Source organism: Candoia aspera, chromosome 3 (assembly GCF_035149785.1).
Source record: "Candoia aspera isolate rCanAsp1 chromosome 3, rCanAsp1.hap2, whole genome shotgun sequence".
NCBI lineage: Eukaryota > Metazoa > Chordata > Lepidosauria > Squamata > Boidae > Candoia > Candoia aspera.
Window position 1 is genome coordinate 126,173,370 of NC_086155.1, and position 25,351 is coordinate 126,198,720.

Sequence of the window (25,351 nt, forward strand, 5' to 3'; positions counted from 1 at the left end):
GAACTCAGGCAGCATGCTAAATCCAAATTAACAAAACACAGTTGGTGTGTCCATATAATAAGCACAAAGAAATCACATTGTGATTGAACATGATGGCCTCGTTCAAAAAGTATGCTAAGACAATGGCTAGCTTCCCACACCAAATCACAAATTAAATAACCCTATAAATTACCAAACCTTATTTGCTTATACAAGGTCTAGAGTCATGGGACACACAGAATTAGATCGACCGCTTATTCTCATTTATCCCAAACTACAGGACTGGTTACTAAAAGTCACTACCTAGGAGAAGTACAAAACAATAGAAAATGTCGCTCATTCCAACAATGCTCAGGATTCTCCTCCATGAGCTACTTGTATATAGGTTACAAATAAATCCTGCTGAAATGAAATTTGTTATGGGCACCCAAAGCACATTGATCAAAAGGAATTTAACCCTGACAGAAAATAATCCCAGGAGATTTCAGTTGTAGAAGTAAATCATTTCAAGGACAGAAATTGCAGTTGTGCTTCTAGAATCCCATGTTATTGTGCCCAAAGATCAAAAGAGCGTTTAAATCTTGCTAGAGCTCTGAGACCATGCAGCTAAGGCCCTTCTGGATACATTGTAGCCCTAGTTTAATATTCCATTTTGAATGGGAAGCCCACAAACAGGAAATGAAAGCAACAGCCTACAGCTGTCATTCATCATTGCAAAAGTTGAAATTCTGAAGTAATCTTTAAAAGCCATCAAAGCTAGTGGCCATAACCAATTTTTCTTTTGGCCAATTTCATAGCTTTGTTGGATGTGAAGAAGCACTGGCTTTATTTGGGACTCTTTTGTGTTTTATTCTTAGAAGACATGCTGTGTAATGCAACTCAGTAGTTTGGGTATAGCAAGTAAAATTTTAAATGAACTTAAAGGATCTGAGAACTTTTCTTTTGTTTCCCTGAATTGTTTGACTTTAGAGCTGTAACAGCACCTAAATCTTTGAAGCCACAGAGGAAAAATACAATACTTTTGAGCTTGCATTGTTCTTGCCTCCCAAATGGCCAAGGAAACAAGGTCTGTAAATTTCACTGAGTTAAAAGCTAGGCAATTTAAAAACCCTGAAGTGAGTTCTCCTCCTACTACATTGACATGTCTTGCAACTGTAAGAAACTTTACCATTCAAAACTTTACTGCACTGAATCAGATTATTTCTTAAGAGAACATTTGTGCACCCACCAGCTGGCCTTAATATAAAAAGAAACAAAAACCTACTTGCTGCTCTGGGGCTAAGAAAGCTACAATTATGACTGCAGTGGGTTTTGCAATGCAGCTGAAATTATCACTTGGCTACCTTGAGACATGCAGCTGGAGGGGTTGGGGGTTGGGAAAGAAAGGAAAGGTAAATTCAAACCATTATTTTAAAATTCAGCATCAATATCAGAATCAGTATGGTAAATCAAGAAGTAGAAGAAAAGGGTGTGAACCTGTTTGCAATTAGCAGCAAAAATTCCTCAGTAGCCGATCATTACTAAATAGACACTTATAATGAATACGTCAGAGTATTTCTCTTTGTAGAAAACAGTACATGCCCTTCATGAACTAGCTCTTCATTCTGTAAGGCTACAAATCCATGCACATGTTACTTGGAACTAACTTTTTCTGCAATTTAGTTATGAACAACGATGCACTGAATTTGTCTCATGAGGTATTTAATACGTCCTTCTATTTTCCAGACACTCATTAAGCTTGTCAGTGCTTAATGACTATCAGTTTTTTAATTGATAACCAATACAGAAAAGCTTTAAATAATTTTCTTTCTTTCTTTCTTTCTTTCTTTCTTTCTTTCTTTCTTTCTTTCTTTCTTTCTTTTCTTTCTCTATATCTATCTATCTAATATTTTAAAAAGTACAGAAGAGTTTGGACTTTGTTTGGATTAAAGTAGGCTGAGTTTCCTGTATGTTGTGAGTGACCAAATAGATTCAATAATGGCACACCCACCAGTTCTGAGAAACATGCTTATTTGCTGTCAAGAGAAGATTGGGCAATTTATTCAATAATAGACAACAGAGGGAAAGATCAATGAAAGAAAAAGGATTTCCAACAATGTTTTTGCAACAATGGCAATTCATTTCTTTCTTCTGAAGTACACCTTGCTTTGGACATTTTTCAGTCTGCATCAAATCTTTTTATAGGAGTATAATGTGGCGTTTAAATATTCGACTAGGAATGAGGAAGACTTAAGTTGAAAATTCCAGCTGCTCATGATCTTTCCTTACTTGTACCTAAGCACGGTACAAATGTGCCCTGAGAGCATCTTCGTTTCTGTCATTTCCCCATCATGTTACCATCCTGGAACAGGATTAAGTAGTTTTAAGCTGCATCAGTAACAAAGTAGCTGACAGTATCCAACAACAGCTGTGAGGTGTGTAAAAACTATTATGTTTTGTTATCCATTACCTCTGAGGCAAAATCAGATCACCAGTACCAGGTGAGATCAGATAAGGACTTTTTGGCATTTTAGTGTGATGACAGCACATCCTCTCTCCTCTAGTCCCTAGTAAGCCTTGTCTACCAACATTTTGCTGTTGTCTCCCTAGAGAGCTGGATACAGCAAAATGTGAACTATAAAGAAAACCACTTGTCAGAGCTTGAAATAGCATATTAGTGGAACAGTGTGTTAGGCTGAAATAGTGCAACTTTGAAATGAAGGGAAGCCCTTATATTTCCCAATCAAAGCACAGAGGCAACAGGAAGTAAGCATTTGCTGCCTATATTAAAAAGGGAGGTAAGAGAAAATACTTCAGCAAAGGATCGTTACCTTGTCGTGGTGCTGGAGCTTGAGCACCTCAATGATGCCATGAGCTAAACCGTGAAGGGCCACCCAAGACGGGAAGGTCATGACAGAGAGGTCAGACTAAATGCGATCCCTGGGGAAGGTAATGGCAACCCACCTCAGTATTCTTGCCGTGAAAACTAAATGGATCAGTACAACCAGAGATATGTCGGTATACCATCGGAAGATGAGACCCCCAGGTCGGAAGATGGTCAAAATGCTACTGGGGAGGAACAGAGGATGAGCTCAACTAGCCCCAGACGTGATGACTGTCATGAGTGCCGTTGAGCTGAAGACATCAGCGCAATGGCACACATGACAATAACAAGGAAACAGGGGAAGGGGCTCAAGATAAGTAGCCATCAACTTACAAAGACTAAAGGACAAGAGACAATGGCTAAGCGGATCGCGAGGCACACCCAAGCTGTTAACGCTAGCGCAACGGAGATCGCCCAGCTGACAGCAATCACCGGAGGAATAGGGAAACCGATGATGGGCGATCCCGGAGCGCCAGCGGGGCCTCGCAACCCCTCACCTACCGGCAAGACAGCGTGTTGGACAAAGGGGGGGTGACGTAACCACGAGTGAGGGGGCGCTGACCGGCGCGGGGTATTTAAACCCCGCGCCGGCGCGCTCCTGTCACTCTCAGCTTTTTTCTATCACTGTATCTACACTGCGAATAAACCAGAGCCTGCTTCATCGGAATCAGCGTCTGTGTATTACTCGGAGGTAGGCAGCGCATGACATAAAGCTGAGAGTCATAAACTCAGCCTCGCCGAGCCCCACCGGACGACAACAATCCGCGGGAGGAGTAGAAGGCGAGAAGACCAGGAACGATGAGGCCGGCGCAACGCGGACAAGGGGGGCGAGCCGCACGGCAAGAAGCAGAGGAGGACCGATCGAGGCCAGAGGCACCGCGGACTCCCAGAGCCATGGACGCCCACCCGGCCCAACCCGAGCCTCAGCTCCAACCCCAAGGGGAGATGGCGACGGAGGCAACCTGGCCACGGGAGGGAGCAACATACCTCCCGAAACCAGCGGAGAACCCCGCGCCCCACATCGCACCCCAGCCACGGGCGTGGAGCGGCAGCCCAACGGCGGTAAGCACGGCGGAGGACGAAGAAGCAACCCAGCCGACGGCGGAGGAAGCGGACCAACGGTCGGGAGGGCCTGAACCCCACCGGCGACCCACCCCCGCCGACACACCGACGGAACCGGCCCCAGCGGCGGCGCGGATCGCGGAGGAGGACGCACAAGCTAGACTCGCGGCCATGGAGACCCAACTGAAGGAACTCCGGACCATGCTTCAGTCGTTGATGCCCCCCGCGCCGCCCAACGACGTCCCCGCACAGGTCCACACCCCGAGCGAAGCGCCAAACTCCCACAGGCCAGATGAAGGTCAACAAACGGCCCAGGCGGACGACGCCACAGGCCGGGAAGCGAGAGGAAGGGGCTCACAAAACGCCCGGGCCCCAAAGGACTTCCCCATCTTCTTTGATGGGAACCCCGCGAAACTGTCGTTCTTCATCACGAACGCCAGGGAGTTCATGGGGAGGCACGGACACTCCTACGACTCCGAAGCGGACAAGATCGCAGCCGTGGCGATCAAACTACAAGACCGGGCGGCGGACTGGTACGTCCAACTGTACGAGTCCAGCTCCCCGGCCCTCGCCAACTTCCCCGCCTTCATCAACGAGATGAAGAGCTACTTCGAGGACCCACTAGCCAAAGTGAGGGCGAAAAGCGCAATCCAAAGACTTAAACAGGGCGCACGCACTGTCCCGGACTACGCCCTCGAGTTCAAAGCCCTCGCGGGGAAGGTCAACGACTGGTCCGAGACCACCCTGCTGGAAATGTTCAAAAGGGGGCTCAACCGCGACGTACTTCAATGGGCCCTCTACCGCGACGACCCAGAGACTCTACACGGGTGGATCCACCTCGCGGGGAAAGCAGAACACGCGCACCGCACCTTCCTCATGACAACTACGGAAGACACGACCAACACCTGCACAAAGGTACCCGCACCACACGTGGGGACGGCCGGCCCCGCATACCCAAGGAAGAAATTTAATCGTGGGCCCTGCGGGAGGTGCGGGAAAATGGGGCACAAGACGGCAGATTGCTTCGCCAACCGACCGCCGACCAGTGTGCCTAAACCCGCCCCGAAAACTAGCCCCAAACCACCTAACCTGCCGCCGCCCCCTCACCGCCGAATGACCGGAGCCACAGCGACACCAGAGGAAGGCTGGGACGCCTACTGGGGGGAAGAGGACGCCGTAGACCCAGACCAGCCGGCGGGAAACGCTCCCCGCCTGCCCTGAAACGCGTTGCGAGGCAGGCGGTGGGACAGCAGCGCGGACCACCTCGACGGAACGGCGACAGCTCCGTTATAATGGCGGCAATCAAACTCTCTGCCGGCAACGGAGCCACCACGGACGCGGCACTAGTGGACTCGGGGTGCTCAAAAAACCTCATCCACCCCGACTTAGTCGCCAAACTCGACCTCCGCTGCTCCCCCCTCCCCACGCCGCTGGCATTCCACCAGCTGGACGGCTCAACAGCGGGAGGGAAACCAGCCACGATGCAAACCGAGCCGGTCACCCTGCAAATGGGCACTCACACCGAACGCACATCGTTCGTCGTCACCCACATCGGACGACCCATTGCAGTCCTGGGAATGCCATGGCTCGCGACAAACAACCCGCGCATCGACTGGGAGACCCGCACCTTCACATTTGGCGACGGCGAGTATCGGGCACCAGTTCCAGCGGGCAGAACCAACCCCACTGTGGGACGAGCAGAGGCGACCACACAGGACAACGCAGCTACCACAGCAGACCTACCGGAACAATACGCCGACTTCTCCGAGGTCTTCGGAGAGGCGGAAGCTGACCAACTACCCCCCCACCGCAAGACGGACTGTCGGATCGACCTGCTGCCCGACGTCCCCTTACCTAGACCGAAGATCTACTCGATGACCCCGAAGGAGATGGCAACCCTCCGGGAGTTCATCGATAAAAACCTAGAGAGGGGATTCATAGAGCCAGCATGCTCACCGGTCGGAGCCCCCGTCTTATTCCGGGAGAAGAAAGATGGCACCCTACGGCTCTGCACCGACTACCGGGGCCTAAACGCGGCTTCCCTGTCCAACAAATACCCCTTACCCCTGGTGAAAGACATGCTCGCCCACCTGTCCACGGGCAAGGTCTTCTCCAAACTGGACCTGCGCGAGGTGTACTACCGCATCCGAATCAGGGAGGGGGACGAATGGAAGACTGCGTTCAACTGCCCCCTAGGCGCCTTCCAGTACAAAGTGCTGCTGTTCGGACTCGCGGGGGCCCCGGGGGTGTTTATGCAGCTCATCAATGAGGTCCTGCATGAACACCTGTTCAAAGGGGTCCTCGTCTACATAGACGACGTCCTTATCTACACTAAAACGCACGAGGAACATGTGACCCTAGTCAGGCAAGTCCTCGATAAGCTCAGAAGGGCGCAGCTCTATGCCAAACCCACAAAGTGCGAATTCCATAAAGTGCGCCTAGACTACCTGGGGTACCGAATCTCCGGAGACGGCATAGAAATGGACCCCGCAAAAGTCGAGGCGGTGCTGAACTGGGAACGCCCCCGCAACAGACGCCAACTCCAGAGCTTCCTCGGCTTCGCGAATTTTTACAGGTCATTCGCCCGGGGGTTCGCAGAGATAGCCCTCCCCCTAACGGACCTCCTCAAAACCAAAGGGGTGGGGGACACCCGACGCGCCAAGAACCCGGGCACAGTATTGAATTGGACTCCCGTGTGCCAGACCGCATTCAACAAGTTGAAAGCGCTGTTCACCACGGAGCCAATCCTCGCGCACCTGGACCCAGAACGGCCGTTCGTGGTCCAAGCCGACGCCTCAGACTTCTCCCTGGGGGCCATCCTACTCCAAAAGGACCCCACAGGACTCCTGAAACCATGCGCCTACCTGTCGAGGAAATTCTCCGAGACAGAAAGGCGATGGCACGTCTGGGAGAAAGAAGCCTTCGCGGTAAAATCGGCGCTAGAAACATGGAGACACCTACTCGAGGGAGCCACCCAACCATTCGAGGTCTGGACCGACCACCGGAACATCGAGGCCCTCCGAACGCCCAGACGCCTCAGCCCAAAACAGGTCCGATGGGCCCAATTCTTCAGCCGCTTCAACTTCCAGCTGAAGTTCATGCCGGGTAAAAAGAACTTCCTGGCTGACGCCCTTTCCCGACTGCCCCAAGACGAAGAGCCCGCCCCAGACACCATTGGGACGGTCCTATCCGCTTCTCAACTGGGGATGGCCGTGACCACCCGGAGCGGCGCCCGGAGGCAGCTCGACTCTACGGCGCAACCGACGGCAGGACAACCTGTGACCAGACGACGCCAACCGCAACTACCAGGGGGGATACGCACGGACCTCGCCGCCGCCCTCAAAACCGACCCCTGGTTCCTGGCAAACCCCGACAAGGTAACGATGGCACAGGACCTGGCATGGGGGGAAGGCAGAATCTATGTCCCGGACTCGCAACGCCAAGCGATCTTGCATAGATCCCACGACGCCAAGCAAGCGGGACACTTTGGGTTCCTCAAGACCCTGCACCTAACAAGGCATCAATTTTGGTGGCCCGCGCTAAGACGGGACGTGAAAGCTTACGTAGCGTCCTGTCCAACGTGCGCCAGAGCCAAACGGGCACCAGGCAAACCCGCGGGGCTTTTACAACAGGTGGCAGAACCCTCCCGCCCATGGGAGGAAATGTCCATGGATTTTATAGTGGACCTCCCACCCAGCCAGAAGAAAACGGCCATTTGGGTGGTGAAGGACTATTTCTCGAAACAGGCCCACTTCATCCCCTGCACGTCGGTCCCGTCCGCACAACAACTAGCCAAACTCTTCCTCATCCACGTGTACAAGTTACACGGATGTCCCGCACGTGTGGTGACCGACAGGGGCACACAATTCACTTCTAAATTCTGGCGGGCCTTCCTAAAGCTGACGGGGACCCAACAGGCCCTATCCACTGCCTGGCACCCCCAGACGGACAGAGCCACAGAGGCCCTCAATGCCACCCTAGAACAATTCATACGCTCATACACCAACTATCATCAAGACGACTGGGCCGAACTGCTCCCGTTCGCCGAAGTCGCATACAACAACGCCGTTCACACGAGCACGGGGAAAACTCCGTTCGAGGTAGTCTTTCGAGGTAGTCTCGGGGCGCGACTTCGTCCCCATACCGGAGCTACCACAACCCCTGGAACCCCACGTGGACGCTAGCGATTGGGGACGGAAGATTGCGGAATCGTGGCCAATAATCACGGCAGCGCTGAAGGATGCACAGGCGGCCTACAAAGAGCAGGCCGACAAGCACCGGTGCCAACAGCCGACATTCCAGGCGGGGGATATGGTCTACCTATCCACCAAATTCCTAAAGTCACCCCAACCCTCGAAAAAACTGGGGCCTAAGTACATCAGGCCATTCCGAGTCATGCAGATAGTGAACCCGGTGGCAATACGCTTGGACCTGCCACACAACCTACGGAGACTCCACCCGGTGTTCCACACCAGCCTCCTGAAACCGGCAACCACCTCTCGATGGCACCGAAGCATGCCACTGCCCTCACCGGTGATGATCGACGGGCAACATCACTTTGACGTAAGGGACATACTCAACTCTCGCAGGCAACGGGGAACTTTACACTATTTGGTCAGGTGGAAACACTTCCCCCACCCAGAATGGGTGGCGGCGCACAATGTTAACGTGCCTGACCTGACCCGTGCTTTTCACCGGGCGTACCCCGACAAGCCTAAAGCAAGACTAGCAAACCGACACCTGCATAACCCCTCCCCCGCGCCCCCCCACCTACCGTGCCCCAAGGGAAAGGGCCCCCCCAAGCCCGCGACTTGGGTGGAACTCCCCCCCTGGGACTCACCCCCCCGCCCCGGGCCCACGAGGCAGTAACAAGCAGTCGCCAGCACCCTCCCCCCGCCCCGGGCCGACGGGGGAGTGGCAAGCAAGTCAACAGTGCATCCTGGGGGCAACGCCCAGGAGCACACATAACAAAGGCGACGCACTTAGAACAAAAAATAAGGGCCCTACCTGGAGCTGATAAGCACCCGACCAGCCACGCCTCTCTCCTCGTCGAACTGAGCCGAACAAACAGGGTGTGGCTGGAGCATGCGCACGCCCAGGGTGTGACCGGGGCATGCGCACTAAGAACACACCCTAGAGGGACACGTGGTAGAGGGCGGAACAAAGGGAGGGGCGAAAAATACTCCGGCGGGAAATTCAAAAAAAAAAAAAAAAAAACCCACTTTGACAGCTCTCCTGGTGAAAAACCGGAAAACCGGGGGGGGGGGCACTATTCGGACAGGGGGCAGTATGTCATGAGTGCCGTTGAGCTGAAGACATCAGCGCAATGGCACACATGACAATAACAAGGAAACGGGAAGGGGCTCAAGATAAGTAGCCATCAACTTACAAAGACTAAAGGACAAGAGACAATGGCTAAGCGGATCGCGAGGCACACCCAAGCTGTTAACGCTAGCGCAACGGAGATCGCCCAGCTGACAGCAATCACCGGAGGAATAGGGAAACCGATGATGGGCGATCCCGGAGCGCCAGCGGGGCCTCGCAACCCCTCACCTACTGGCAAGACAGCGTGTTGGACAAAGGGGGGTGACGTAACCGCGAGTGAGGGGGCGCTGACCGGCGCGGGGTATTTAAACCCCGCACCGGCGCGCTCCTGTCACTCTCAGCTTTTTTCTATCACTGTATCTACACTGCGAATAAACCAGAGCCTGCTTCATCGGAATCAGTGTCTGTGTATTACTCGGAGGTAGGCAGCGCATGACAATGACGCAGCTAGCTCAAAGCCGAAAGGACGGCTAGTGGCCAACGGTGCTGGTGGTGAACGGCGAATCCGATGTTCTAAGGATCAACACACCATCGGAACCTGGAATGTAAGATCTATGAGCCAGGGCAAATTGGATGTGGTTATTGGTGAGATGTCAAGATTAAAGATAGACATTCTGGGCGTCAGTGAACTGAAATGGACTGGAATGGGCCACTTCACATCAAATGACCACCAGATCTACTACTGCGGACAAGAGGACCACAGAAGAAATGGAGTAGCCTTCATAATTAATAGTAAAGTGGCTAAAGCAGTGCTTGGATACAACCCAAAAAACGATAGAATGATCTCAATTCGAATTCAGGGCAAGCCATCTAACATCACAGTGATCCAAATATACGCCCCAACCACAAATGCTGAAGAAGCTGAAGTAGAGCAGTTCTATGAGGATCTGCAGCACCTACTGGACAACACACCTAAAAGAAATGTTATTTTCATCACAGGAGACTGGAATGCTAAGGTGGGCAGTCAAATGACACCTCGAATTACAGGTAAGTATGGCCTGGGAGAACAAAACGAAGCAGGACACAGGCTGATAGAATTTTGCCAAGACAATTCACTCTGCATAACAAACACTCTCTTCCAACAACCTAAGAGACGGCTTTATACATGGACTTCACCAGATGGACAACACCGAAATCAGATTGATTACATCCTTTGCAGCCAAAGGTGGCGGACATCTGTACCGTCGGTAAAAACAAGGCCTGGAGCTGACTGTAGTTCAGATCACGAACTTCTTCTTGCACAATTTAGGATCAGACTAAAGAGATTAGGGAAGACCCACAGATCAGCTAGATATGAGCTCACTAATATTCCTAAGGAATATGCAGTGGAGGTGAAGAATAGATTTAAGGGACTGGACTTAGTAGATAGGGTCCCGGAAGAACTCTGGACAGAAGTTGGCAGCATTGTTCAGGAGGCGGCAACAAAATACATCCCAAAGAAAGAGAAAACCAAGAAGGCAAAATGGCTGTCTGCTGAGACACTAGAAGTAGCCCAAGAAAGAAGGAAAGCAAAAGGCAACAGTGATAGGGGGAGATATGCCCAATTAAATGCAAAATTCCAGAGGTTAGCCAGAAGAGATAAGGAATTATTTTTAAACAAGCAATGCGCGGAAGTGGAAGAAGACAATAGAATAGGAAGGACAAGAGACCTCTTCCAGAAAATTAGAAACATTGGAGGTAAATTCCAGGCAAAAATGGGTATGATCAAAAACAAAGATGGCAAGGACCTAACAGAAGAAGAAGAGATCAAGAAAAGGTGGCAAGAATATACAGAAAACCTGTATAGGAAGGATAACAATATCGGGGATAGCTTTGACAGTGTGGTCGGTGAGCTAGAGCCAGACATCCTGAAGAGTGAGGTTGAGTGGGCCTTAAGAAGCATTGCTAATAACAAGGCAACAGGAGATGACGGCATCCCAGCTGAACTGTTCAAAATCTTGCAAGATGATGCTGTCAAGGTAATGCATGCTATATGCCAGCAAATTTGGAAAACACAAGAATGGCCATCAGACTGGAAAAAATCAACTTATATCCCCATACCAAAAAAGGGAAACACTAAAGAATGTTCAAACTATCGAACAGTGGCACTCATTTCACATGCCAGTAAGGTAATGCTCAAGATCCTGCAAGGTAGACTTCAGCAGTTCATGGAGCGAGAATTGCCAGACGTACAAGCTGGGTTTAGAAAAGGCAGAGGAACTAGAGACCAAATTGCCAATATCCGCTGGATAATGGAAAAAGCCAAGGAGTTTCAGAAAAACATCTATTTCTGTTTTATTGACTATTCTAAAGCCTTTGACTGTGTGGACCATAACAAATTGTGGCAAGTTCTTAGTGGTATGGGGATACCAAGTCATCTTGTATGCCTCCTGAAGAATCTGTATAACGATCAAGTAGCAACAGTAAGAACAGACCATGGAACAACAGACTGGTTTAAGATTGGGAAAGGAGTACGGCAGGGCTGTATACTCTCACCCTACCTATTCAACTTGTATGCAGAACACATCATGCGACAAGCTGGCCTTGAGGAATCCAAGGCTGGAGTTAAAATCTCTGGAAGAAACATTAACAATCTCAGATATGCAGATGATACCACTTTGATGGCTGAAAGTGAAGAGGAACTGAGGAGCCTTATGATGAAGGTGAAAGAAGAAAGTGCAAAAGCTGGTTTGCAGCTAAACCTCAAAAAAACCAAGATTATGGCAACCAGCTTGATTGATAACTGGCAAATAGAGGGAGAAAATGTAGAAGCAGTGAAAGACTTTGTATTCCTAGGTGCAAAGATTACTGCAGATGCTGACTGCAGTCAGGAAATCAGAAGACGCTTAATCCTTGGAAGAAGAGCAATGACAAATCTCGATAAAATAGTTAAGAGCAGAGACATCACACTGACAACAAAGGCCCGCATAGTTAAAGCAATGGTGTTCCCTGTAGTAACATATGGCTGCGAGAGCTGGACCATAAGGAAAGCTGAGCGAAGGAAGATCGATGCTTTTGAACTGTGGTGTTGGAGGAAAATTCTGAGAGTGCCTTGGACTGCAAGAAGATCCAACCAGTCCATGCTCCAGGAAATCAAGCCAGACTGCTCACTTGAGGGAATGATATTAAAGGCAAAACTGAAATACTTTGGCCACATAATGAGAAGACAGGACACCCTGGGGAAGATGCTGATGCTAGGGAGATTGGAAGGCAAAAGGAAGAGGGGCCGACCAAGGGCAAGATGGATGGATGATATTCTAGAGGTGACGGACTCGTCCCTGGGGGAGCTGGGGGTGTTGACGACCGACAGGAAGCTCTGGCGTGGGCTGGTCCATGAAGTCACGAAGAGTCGGAAGCGACTAAACGAATAAACAACAACAACAAGAGAAAATAAATTCTAAGAAAATTGTTCTTTGTGACTCATCTTCCTTTATGATGTTGTTATTTTTTTAATGATCTGACCGATATGGGAGGTGCTTGAAAATGAAGATAAAACTTTTGAGGAAGAGAAACAGCACAGTTATTTTATTTTAATTGCAGGTTTCTGTGTGCATATGTTGTAATCTTTGATCATAATGGACAGTTTCATTTAAAAACTGGCCTTTGCATGACAGGCATCTCATTTTCGTTAATAGGGGAATACAATTTCAGTTCATTTCATGCAAAAGTGATCATATTTCTTCAATTTGTGCATCTCTCAGAAGTTCCAGTAATCAATGAGATTCCTGTCCATTTCACATAATGAAGACAGGTTGGTGCAGTAGTTACGGTACTAGTCTAGAAACTGGGAGACTGAGTTCTAGCCTTCCTTTGGGTAGAAAAGCTGGCTGGGTGACTTTGAGTCAGTCACTCCCTCAACCTGGCCCATCTCACAGGGTTGCTGTTGGTGTGGGGAAAATAGGAGGTGGGAACATTATGTATACTGCCTTGTAAAAATAAAGGGAGGATATAAATCTAATAAATAAATGCATACATACAGACATACATAAAGATCATGCCATTGCTATGAAATGGGTGGCCATATAAATGTTAAATAAATAAGACCATAACTCAGTATTGAAATGAACAAGAAATTCTATCTATATGCTGTAATTTCTGGGAATTGCATTATACTGTATATATCATCATCATCACGTTTATTACAGCCCTAAGGACAGACACAATAAAACTATACAATAGTAACAATCTTACATTAATACATACATACCTACCTACATACATACATATATAAACAAAAGCAATTAATATATTACAATCCAAAATTAATTAAGAACGAAAATACTAAAATGAATTGAAATAAAATACTATATTAAGAAATTCAAAATCTAAGTGATGGTGCGGCATATTGTGCAGATGGTAGCACAAAACTCGGCAACCTGGGAGGATATTTTTGGGTCCTTGTCTGAAAGAAGTAACATTAGATAGAAGTCACTCTCCCTGCCTGGAAATTTCTTCAATAATGGATATATAAGGATCTGTCTAGAATCCTTATATAGGGATATATATTGTATGTACAGTAAATGTGTATGACTGCCCATGTAATAGGTCTGCATTCAGCCGCATTTCCTGCTGGCTGGTCATGCATCCAGGCTTCCATGAAGAACGGACACTTTGTATCAGCTACCTTTGCTGATAAGGAGAGAAGAGACAGTTTGTTTTTCAAAGGAAAGGTTCTTGCCAGAGCCCTCACTGATGTTGAGTTGGGAACAGAAGTATAATCAGAGAGGACTGGTGAGAAGAAAGGAGAAACTGGAATACAAGTAATGGCTGGCAAAAAAGATGGATGTTGAAAACCTATGGATTTAATAAAAAAACAATGTAGGCTAGTGAAGTTGATTTGTATTGGGCAGTGTCTGTTCTGCTGAAGGTTTGTTTGCCCCGTCTTTTAGCTAATGGTGGAATTAACCTTTCCTGTCCCCATCTTTAGTGACTAAAAATTGCTGGATCTGAGTTTTGTCTGAATTTCAGGCAATAATAGATTCATCCCAATCAGTGACTTCAGTGGGTGAATTAGTATGGATAATGTTCATGGTTTCTCTTCAAAATGGACACAGTATTCACTGTTACCAGCTTTTCTCATGTATGAGTGTGTCTTTGACCTTGCGAAATCTCACTTGCCTTTTAAAAGACATCTGGCTTGGACATACTGTACCATCCTTCCCATTAATCTGTTAAACTGATGGTTTCCTGTAGTGCCCTTTTGGAGGGCACATGAACAATAAATAAACTTTAAACAATGGGCAAGGGGGCAGTGCACTGTGCTTTCAAATACTCTGTACTGATGCAAGACACAGAAGATACCTACCTAATAGAAGAATAATATCATTTGCATCGTGTACAATCCTTCACAACCAGCAGTAATAGATACAATTAAGAAAACCCACTCCCAGGAAGAGGAGAAATTATTTTTTAAAAGTCCAATTTTTTATTACACTTCTGCCTCATATACAGAATTATTTTATGATGGTAAAGTCAGTATTGATTGTTGTACTCCCAAATAATCTGATATCTATACCTCAAGTGCAAATGGTAGGAGACTCAAAATAAATGTTATTGTAAGGGGAGTGGGAATCTTGAGAAATTTCGTTCCTCTACCATTTGAGTGAATACCTTTAGCCACAAAAGCACTTAGTGCACCTGTGTTTAGTTTCTCCACCTCACCTACAAAAAAATCTAGACTCCAGCTGAGAAAACTGTCTCATTCTGCATGCTGGAAAAGCTTTTAAACTAGTTGCCTATGCACTTCAAGTCTTAGCCAGTTCTGTTCTTCAACAAAAGATATGAAACATTTGCTTTCTTTTGTATACGTTCTTTCTTTTTTAAATGAAGAACAATTAGACTCAAGTACATTGGAGACTTGCTGCATGCAGTCTATTTGTTAATATAAGAGACAAAAATTAATGAATGTAATACACTTAAATGAAGCATTGTCAACCATTCGCCATTCTCTGAAGTGGAAAAGTTATCTGCAGAAATGCTGGCACCCTTAAACTTAGCAAGGTCACACAGTTTACATTTGCAACAGAAAGTACACTAAAATCCAGAATTGTTCTAAATTACTTCATCATCATCATCATCATCATCATCATCATCATCATCATCTGCAATCCTAAATAACCTCGTTAGGGAGAAACTTCCCTTGATCTAAGAGGTCTTTCCTTTTGAATAAACATTTTGGATTGTTTGGTCAGTGTCACTGTTAGAAATTGCACAACTTTCCGAACAACAAGTATTTGCAAGTGTAGGGAAAACAGTCTCATTGCTAAGCTCTGTTTCTACAATTCCATCTAAGATCTGTGTTGCTTTATGTGATCCTCCTTTTCCCATACTCTAGTTAGGAACATTGGAGCAGGAATATTACAGGCTGCCTTATACTGAATCTAGCTTAGTACTGTGGATACTGAATGTTAGCAGTTGTCTAGAGCAATTTTTCCAGCCCTATCTGGAGATGCCATACAAAGCATCTGCTCTACCACTCAGCTGCAGCTATTCACCTAATAAAAAATATCCAAAATATCGTCATTTTCTGATATCTGATGACAATAATTCTCCAAACTGATACACTTCAATGACATCACCACTCTAGTGCAGCAAGACTTGGTACAAGCTTTATAAAACCCAGAAAAATGGGCACCTACTAATATTGCATGTATAGTATGCCTTGAAAGTCCTCTCCAAAAGAGGAGAAGCAGATTTTAGAATTCATAAATAAATGCAGCTAACTATGAAGGTTTACAATACACAATTAACTCTTAACTTGTAAGCCAATTGCTCCTTTGTGTAGTTTCCTGGAGTGACAATCAGTTTTTCTTTTGCATGTAAGTATACACAGGCATAGGTTAAAATTAATGTCTTTAGGTATTCAAACTTGATCTTAATATGGAAACAACTTACTGAAACTCTATTCTAGGTAATACACTTTGAGCCTTTCTAAATTAACAGTTAAATCCTATGTCAAATACATTAGAAAAAAAAAAAAACAATGTTTAACTTTTTCATCTCAAGGATGAAATGAAAACCAATATGCACTAAATATGCCACATTCTGCCTATTCAATATTAAACTAAGCATTTGGTGGCAAACACAGGTCTGGGAAGCTAAGCCAACTTTTCTTTGATGGAAAGCATTTTTTTTCCCTTGCATAAAATGGACAAAATATAGAGGTGTTTAACCCTTTTCTGGTCATTTCTGAATTGCAGGATTATCACCTTGTTACAGTATTTGCTGTAAATGGGAGAAAACAGAGAATGGAAGATGGATTGAGTGAGTGAGTGAGTGAGTGAGTGAGGGTGAAAACAGGGGAAAGCATTTTGCTGAATACCATTTGTTCCTTATGCCATACAAATTGAACAAATAAATAAATAATAAACTGATTCTAATCAACTTCTCATCCAGACATGTTGGTCCAGATCCCCAGTAGCATGTTTTCCACCATACACCCATTACCTGATTACAGGTAGTCCTTGCTTAACTATAGTAATTGGGACCAGAATTTCCATTGCTAAGGGATGAGGTCATGAAGCACAATATCACAGGACTGCATCACTTAGCGATGGAAATCCCAGCAGTCCCCATTGCCATTGTTAAGCAAGTATTGCAGGTTATTAAGTGAGAACCTCACATGACAGTGACATGCAACTTCCTGCTGGCTTCCAAGAATCAAAGTCAATAGGGAAGCTGGCAGGAAGTCACAAGACCTGGGAAGCTCACAAGCAGGCCAGCAGACATGTGAGTGCTATGCAGTATGGCTGGGCAGGAAGGTGGCTGCTGCTGTGCAGTGAGCACAGCTGGGAAGGGGTGGCTGCTGCGGCGTGTGGGAGGGTGCGCAGGTGGCTGCTGCAGCGTGAGTGCACCCAGATGAGGGGGTGTTGTTGAGTGCAGGAGGGCACTCAGGTAGCTGCTGTGCAAGTGTGGCTGGGCAGGGGGTGGCTGCCATAGCCTGGCACGAGTGAGGATGGGTGTGTGCCATAGAGTGTAGGCAGGGGTTGCTATGGGCAGGAGCACACTATGGAGTATGAGATCCCCAGGAGCTCGTATTCCATAGGCAGGCTCCTCAGGAGAAGAAGCGGTGGGAGTGGGAGAGACTTACATGAGCAACTTCCAATCTTCCTTGCCAGCTTCTCCATTGACTTTCTTGTGGGAAGCCAGCAGGGAAGGTTGCAAATGGTGATCATGTGACTGCAGGACACTGCAACCGCTGTAAGCGTGAGCCAGTTGCCAAGCACCTGGATCATGATCACATGGCTGTGGGGGCCCTGGGATGGCTGGAACCTCAAGGACTGGTCATGAGTACCAGTCATTCAGTGCTGTCGTAACTTTGAATGGTCGCTGAATGAGTGGTCATTAACTGAGGACTACCTGTACTTATATACCCATATCCCTGAAAGCAGAAAAAAACAAAGATTACAAGGTTTTGCTAAGTGAAGATGAAGATAAGCACAGCATTGCAAATACTACTTCTTAGGAGTTAGTGAATATGGTATGTCACTGTCAGCTATCTTGATTGTTATTCATAGCTCATCCTTCATTTTAACAGAATCTCCCTGAAATTGTAACGGCAGACAGTTTTTGTTGGGAAGAAATAAATCAGATCAAACCTTTACATACTCTGAGGGAACCTGGGAGGATTGTCGTTGACATCGGTGAGTGTGATATTGACTGTGGTTGATCCTGATAGCCCTCCAACTTGTCCAGCCATATCTTTGGCTTGAATGACAACCGAATAATGTTCTCTGGCTTCCCTGTCCATGTTATGCAGAGCTGTCCTTATGACTCCTGTGGTGTTAAAAAAGAAAAGGGGAGGGGGCAGAAAAGAAACATTATCCTTAGCTTCCAAAAACAAACAAACAAAAAAAGAAACAAAAACTAGCCAGTAAGCCATTACCCAGCAAAAAAAACAATTCATATCCCAACTTACTTGGGATACAATACATAGAAATTAAATGCACTCATGTGATAAGGATAGATAACATGCTAATAAATGAGTGATCCAATCCACACAAGCTGTTGGGCTCACTGGCCAGACCTTAACAGAAATTCCTGGGCACCTGACTCCATACGGCTTGACTAGGCTCTAGGTTTAACTCAGTTTAAGGCTTTCAAATACATGGCAAAGTATGACCAAATAAGACAGTTTACTGCATACTAGAAAGAACTGTCCTCTCAATACGAAGATGCATCATCCTTGCTATGCCCACTGGAGCTTAATTCCTATACTTCTTTCTCCTGCTCTTCCCATGGTTTAGTGCATTATTTGCCCTGCACTTTTTGGCATTGAAGCTGGGCATCTGTTGGTTGTTGACTAACAGACATCTCTGCTTGAGAAACTCTGGCTGTCAACTCTGACCCAACACACACACATGCACACACACACACTTGTACATGGTAAGGCAGCGCACCCCACAGGAGCCACGGACACCCTCCCTGCCCACACCGCACCCCAGTTCCAGACCTGGAGCCCCAACCCAGACGGGGGAACCCTGATGGAAGACGAAGTCGTGGACCAACAACTCCTCGCTTGGGCCGACGAAATAGGATCCCAGACGGGAACACCCTACCCCAGCTGGAGGCTCCGCTACCCCGAAACGCCCAAGCAGGAAGGCACAAGACTATGTACCGGACAGCACCTGGCAGCACCGATGTCAGACAACCAGGGCACGCCAGACAGGGTCACGGCCCTAGAAGCCCGGGTACGATACCTTGAGCACCTGCTCCTGTCCCCGCCAGCGGCAGATGAGGACACAACCCTGAAAGCCAAGGTACGAGACCTGGAACACATGCTCCAGTCCCTGGCAACAATCGTCAGCGAGCGCTCCAAGACTGAGGCAGCACAGGGGGTAAGAGGGGACTGGGGCAACATACCCACCCCATCTACAACCCTGAGCGGGAGGGGCCAAGCTCGAGACTCCACCGCAGGGGATCACGCCCCCAGGCCAGTGGGAGCCATCCTTCAACACCCACGGGGGGGGGGGACCCGCAACACGGGAGGTTCGTAAAAGACTTCACCGTGCAATTTGACGGGAACCCCACGAAACTGTCCTTCTTCTTGACCAACGCAAGGGACTACATGGCCCAATACGAACATTGTTTCAGCACAGAAGCCGCCAAAATCTTGGTAGTGGCCACCAGACTCCAGGATAGGGCTGCGGACTGGTACGTACAGATGCACGAGTCCGGAGCCCCAGCCTTAACCAACTTTCATGACTTCCTCGCCGAGCTGAAACATTACTTTGAGGACCCCCTGGCGAAGGAAAGGGCAAAGTGCACACTCCTAGCACTGTGGCAGGGCAAAAGAACGGTGGCCAACTACACCCTCGAATTCAAGGTCCTCGCGGGCAAAATCACAGAATGGTCAGAGGCCACCCTGATCGACATGTTCAAATGTGGCCTCAACCGGGAGGTGCTCCAATGGGCACTCTACAGGGACGACCCGGCCTCCCTTCACAGGTGGATTTGTCTAGCTGGCAAAGCAGAGCACGCGGAGCGCACGTTCCTGCTCGCAACTGCGGAAGACAAAATCCCGCCCAGCACAAGAGGACCAGTCCCACAGCCGGGGCCAACCTGGCACGCAGACCAACCACGGAGGCTTGCCCGCGGGAAGTGCACTAAGTGCGGGAAAATGGGGCACCGAGCGGCAGATTGCTTCACGAACAGAGCAACGGATCGCCCGCCCAGACCCGCACCGAAGACGCCGCACAAACCATCCAACCCCCCCCCCAGACAGCTGACAGGAGTGTTAGCAACCCCAGACGAGCACACGGACGCCTACCTCACAGGGGACGCGAGTGATGCCCAAGAACAGCCGGCGGGAAACGCTCCCCACCTGCTCTAAGCAGCGCTGCTGGGCAGGTGGTGAAGAAGGGGCGCAACAACCCCAGGGTGAGTGACGACTGCTCCATCCTGGCAGAGACAATCAAACTTCTTTACGGCCCCAGAGCCGTTGCGGCCGAAGCTCTGGTGGATTCTGGGTGCTCCAGAAATCTGATCCACCCCAACATTGTCACCGCACTCAAACTGCCCTGTTCCCCCCTCCCTAAACTGCTGGTGTTCCACCAACTAGACGGCTCCACAGCGGGGGGGAGACCGGCCACCCAGAGGACTGAAATGGTCACCCTGACAATGGGCATCCACAAGGAATCAATAAACTTTGTGGTGACCCAGATAGGGAAACCCATAATAGTATTGGGGATCCCATGGCTAACACGCAATAACCCACATATCGACTGGAGGACATGCTCCATCAAGTTCAAAGACAGCGTCTACCAGGCACCGACACCAGACAAACCACCTACTCCGACAGTGGGGAGGGCAGAGGCTGTCGCCCACGACAACAACCCCCCCCCCCAGAAGGACTGCCAGAGCAATATGTAGACTTTGTAGATGTCTTCGGAGAGGAGGAGGCGGACCAACTACCCCCCCACCGCAAGACGGACTGCACAATTGAGCTGCTCCCAGACGTCCCCTTACCCAAACCCAAGATCTACCCCATGACCCAGAGAGAATTAGCGGCTCTGCGGGAATTCTTGGACAAGAACCTTTCCAGGGGCTTCATAGAACCAGCGAACTCACCAGTTGGAGCATCCGTCCTATTTTGAGAAAAGAAGGATGGCACCTTAAGACTATGCACCGATTACCGCAGATTAAATTCCACTTCCCTATCCAATAAATACCCACTACCCCTCGTAAAGGACATGCTAGCACACCTGTCAAAGGGCAGGGTGTTCTCCAAACTCGACCTCCGCGAAGCATATTACAGAATCCGCATCAGGGAAGGGGACGAGTGGAAAATGGCATTCAACTGTCCCTTGGGCTCCTTTCAATATAAGGTACTGCCATTCGGCCTTGCGGGGGCTCCGGGGGTCTTCATGCAACTCATAAATGAGGTGCTGCATGAGCACCTATTCAAGGGTGTGCTAGTGTACCTAGATGATGTCCTCATCTACACAAGGACGCAGAAGGAACACGAAAGGTTGGTGAGGCAAGTCCTCACTAAACTACGAAAAGCCAAACTCTACGCTAAGCTGTCCAAGTGCGAATTCCACAAATCGCGCTTGGACTACCTAGGGTACAGAATCTCGGACAAAGGCGTAGAAATGGACCCCGTGAAGGTCCAGGCAGTTTTGAGTTGGGAACGCCCAAGCACCAGGCGCCAACTTCAAAGCTTCCTTGGGTTCGCGGATTTCTATAGGTGCTTCGTGAGGGGGTTCGCGGAAATAGCCCTACCCTTAACGGATTTGCTCAAGACCAAGGGAGTCGGGGAGACACGCAAAGTAAAAAACCCAGGGGCCATACTTAATTGGACTCCCACCTGTCAAACGGCATTTGACAGGCTGAAAGCGCTGTTTACAGTGGAGCCAATCCTTGCGCACCCGGACCCCAAACAACCTTTTGTGGTGCAGGTGGACGCCTCTGACTTTTCAATAGATGCCATCCTGCTGCAAAAGGATTCCGCAGGAATCCTTAAGCCATGCGCCTACCTTTCGAAGAAATTCTTGGAGACGGAGAGGCGATGGCACGTATGGGAAAAGGAGGCGTTTGCGGTTAAAGCGGCACTGGAGGCTTGGCGTCACCTTCTGGAAGGGACAACCTGCCTGTTTGAGGTCTGGACAGACCACCGCAACCTCGAGGCGCTCCGTACGCCCTGACGCCTCAGCCCTAAGCAAATAAGATGGGCTCAGTTCTTCAGCCGGTTTAACTTCCAGCTGAAGTTCATACCAGGAAAAAAGAACTTCCTGGCAGACGCACTCTCCCGACTGCCCCAGGACGCAGAGCCCATCTCCGACATTGTAGGGACGGTGCTTTCCGATTCCCAGCTGGGTATGGCGGCAATCACCCGGGGTCATGTGCAGGGACAGCCCGCCCCCCCCTCACAAATGACTACGATGCAACCCGCCACCAGATGCAGGCAACCTCAACTGCCAGGTGGGATACGGGCAGACCTCGTAACAGCATTGAAATCTGACCCCTGGCTCCTCGCCAACCCCAACAAGGTTACTATGGACCAGGACCTAGCATGGGGGGAGGGTAGACTATATGTACCTGACTCACAATGGCAGGCGATCCTCAACAGATCGCATGACAGCAAACAGGCTGGGCATTTCGGGTTCTTGAAAACCCTGCACCTGACTCGGAGGCAGTTTTGGTGGCCCTCACTGAGAAAGGACGTCAAGACGTATGTGGCATCCTGCCCAGTGTGTGTGATGGCCAAACGACCGACGAGCAAACCCCAGGGGCTGCTGCAACCCGTAGCAGAGCCCTCCCGCCCTTGGGAGGAAATCTCAATGGACTTCATAGTCGATTTACCACCCAGCCAAAAGAAAATGGTCATCTGGGTGGTGAAAGACTATTTCTCTAAACAAGCGCATTTCATCCCCTGCGCCTCGATTCCGTCAGCCCAACAGCTGGCGAAACTGTTCCTAGTCCATGTGTACCGCCTACATGGATGCCCCTCCCGCTTGGTGACCGATAGGGGCACACAATTCACCTCGAGGTTTTGGCGGGCTTTTTAAAAACTGATCGGTACCCAACAAGCCCTGTCAACTGCCTGGCATCCCCAGACAGACGGCGCCACAGAGATCCTCAATGTCACACTGGAACAATTCCTCCGCTCTTACATAAACTATCACCAAGACGACTGGGTCAACCTCTTCCTGTTTGCAGAGGTCGCATACAACAACGCAATACACCAGAGCACCGGAAAAACCCCATTTGAGGTGGTGTCGGGTTGAGAGTTCCTCCCCATCCCGGAACTACCTCAGCCTCCGTCCCCAACAATGGCTGCTTGTGATTGGGGTAAGAAAATCGCAGACTCCTGGCCAGTCATCAAGGACACGCTTAAAGAAGCACAAACAGCATACAAAACGCAAGCAGACAAGCACTGGCGCCAGCAACCAACATTTCAGGTGGGAGACATGGTCTATCTGTCTACCAAATTCATAAAGTCGCCGCAACTGTCAAAGAAGCTGGGCCCCAAGTACATTGGACCATTCCGGGTGACACAAATAGTGAACCCAGTCACAGTGTGCCTGGACCTGCCACATAATTTAAAGAGACTGCACCCGGTATTTCACTGCAGCTTACTTAAGCCAGCAAGTGATCCCTCCCAGTGGCACCCACGCACGCCCCCCCCCCCCGCCTGTGATGATAGACGGACAGCAACACTTTGAGGTAAAAGAGGTGCTTGACTCCCGCAAGCAGCGGGGCTCCCTCCAATACCTCGTGAAGTGGAAACACTTTCCACACCCTGAATGGGTCGCTGCCCGTCATGTTCAGGCTCCTGACCTGGTCCGCACATTCCACACCGCCTACCCCGCAAAACCCGCAGCTTAACCTTCCAAAAGGGGGGCAGTATGTCATGATCACCGTTGCGATGCTTGTGACAGTGCAACGACTCACATAACAATACTGGGAAATGGGTGCCGGGGGATTAAGGGAAAAGGCAACTGGTTAACAAAAGAGAGCAACAGGTGCTGGCAACAAAGTAACGACTCTAGCCGGAGATGCGGAAGGAAGAGATACAATGTTGCAAATAAGGTAATTGACAACACCCGACCACGAGGCATGCCCGAGCTGTCAAAAAGAATCACGAAACTAATCGCCCGGCAATGACCCATCACCGGCCGGGGAAACCGATCAAGAAACCACCCGAGGCATAGGAGGGGGCTCCACGACCCCTCACCCACCGGCAACGGGACAATTGGGGCTCAGGGCACCCCTGGAGTAAGGAGGGGTGGAGCGCTGACCAGCGTGGGCTATTTAAATCCCGTTCTGGCATGCTCCACTCACTCTCAGCTTTTCCTAAGGCATGCATTCTATACTCAATTAAAGCCAGATCCTAAAGCCTACATTAGCGTCTGCGTTTTATTGGGTAGCAGGCAGAGCCTGACACTATTTAGTAAAGGTAATACCATGCCTAATGATACAGTTATGGCTTAAAAAGTTGCTTTATGAGTGGGTGGCCATATAAATAACATAAATTCTGGCTTGGGGGCTTCTAAAATGTTTTATTTTCTATTCATAAGCTGGCTGTATTCTTATGATGACTTTACTGATGCAAACAATTAAACAATATAAAAACAAATGGCTTTACTAGACCAGCTCAGAAATAGTTAATTTTAGTACAATATTACATAATAGAATAACAACTTTATCTAAGTCAAATATTTGCATTCTCTTTCATCAGCGGAAATGCCCTTGCTATTGTTGCTCTTGTGAAATAAGGCTGCATTCCAGTGTAGACATGTGTGGGCAGGTATGCATGGAATCATGATGAGACACCAACATTTCCTACAAAATGCAGGTTTTATTATCAAATAGAGAGAGCCAAAATATATTAATATTTTATAAACTGAGTTTGGAAAAGAATAGCCAATGCCAATGATGCAAACTTGGTTAATAAGATTGCAAATGTTAAAGTAGCTGAAGTCATCAAATTGTTTTCAAAGGTCGCTCTACATGGAAAACATTATAGTCTGAAAACATTATAGTCGTTATTGTGAGTGTATATGACTCAAATTAGAGCGTTTTTCTCCTCAGCTGGTAAGAAGTTCTCCTATGGATTTATTTTTTTTAACTCTACATTGACTCCTTAAAAAGAATCAAGCAGTTCACCATGGCTACTTTTTAAATTTCCAGTAATGTCCCTTGTATATAGTGGCTTACAAGTTTAAAAACAAATCAACTGCCCAAATGTAACTCCCTGGTGCCCAGGGATAAATTGTTAATCATTAACCATGAATAGTAGTAGAGCTCACCTCTCCTCTGACCCAGATGCCTGGGCCTTCAATAATTGTCTCCTTCTAAGGAAGTCCACACAAGATACCAAAGTTATAACACATAGATGGCTGTTTTAGTCATGGCAGCTGGACTGAGGACTCACATGTGTTCAGTAATGAATCTTGAATGAAACGGAGGGCAAATTAGTCTTTATGTCCCTTCTCTCTCATAGTGTAGGCTATAGCCTGTGACATCACAGTCCATGATGTTCCATTACTTGCATTGCTGAATGTTAAAACTGGACTCCTGGCACTGTATAGTACTCTCTTCCTAGCCACCTTCACCCACACTGTACCTGCTGGTTAGATCTTCAGGCCATACAAAAAAACAGGGGCATAAGACCAATGTCTTTTATCACCTACCCAACAT

At 48.5% G+C, this 25,351-nt stretch overlaps 1 protein-coding gene across 1 annotated transcript in view; it reads right to left on the reverse strand.

The window, feature by feature from the left end:
• CDH18 (cadherin 18) overlaps positions 1-25,351 on the reverse strand; it is a 195,350-nt gene that overhangs the window by 54,309 nt on the left and 115,690 nt on the right. The window contains exon 4 of the mRNA XM_063298765.1: positions 17,816-17,983. Coding sequence (XP_063154835.1) covers positions 17,816-17,983 — 168 coding nt within the window. The remainder of the gene's footprint in view (positions 1-17,815; positions 17,984-25,351) is intronic.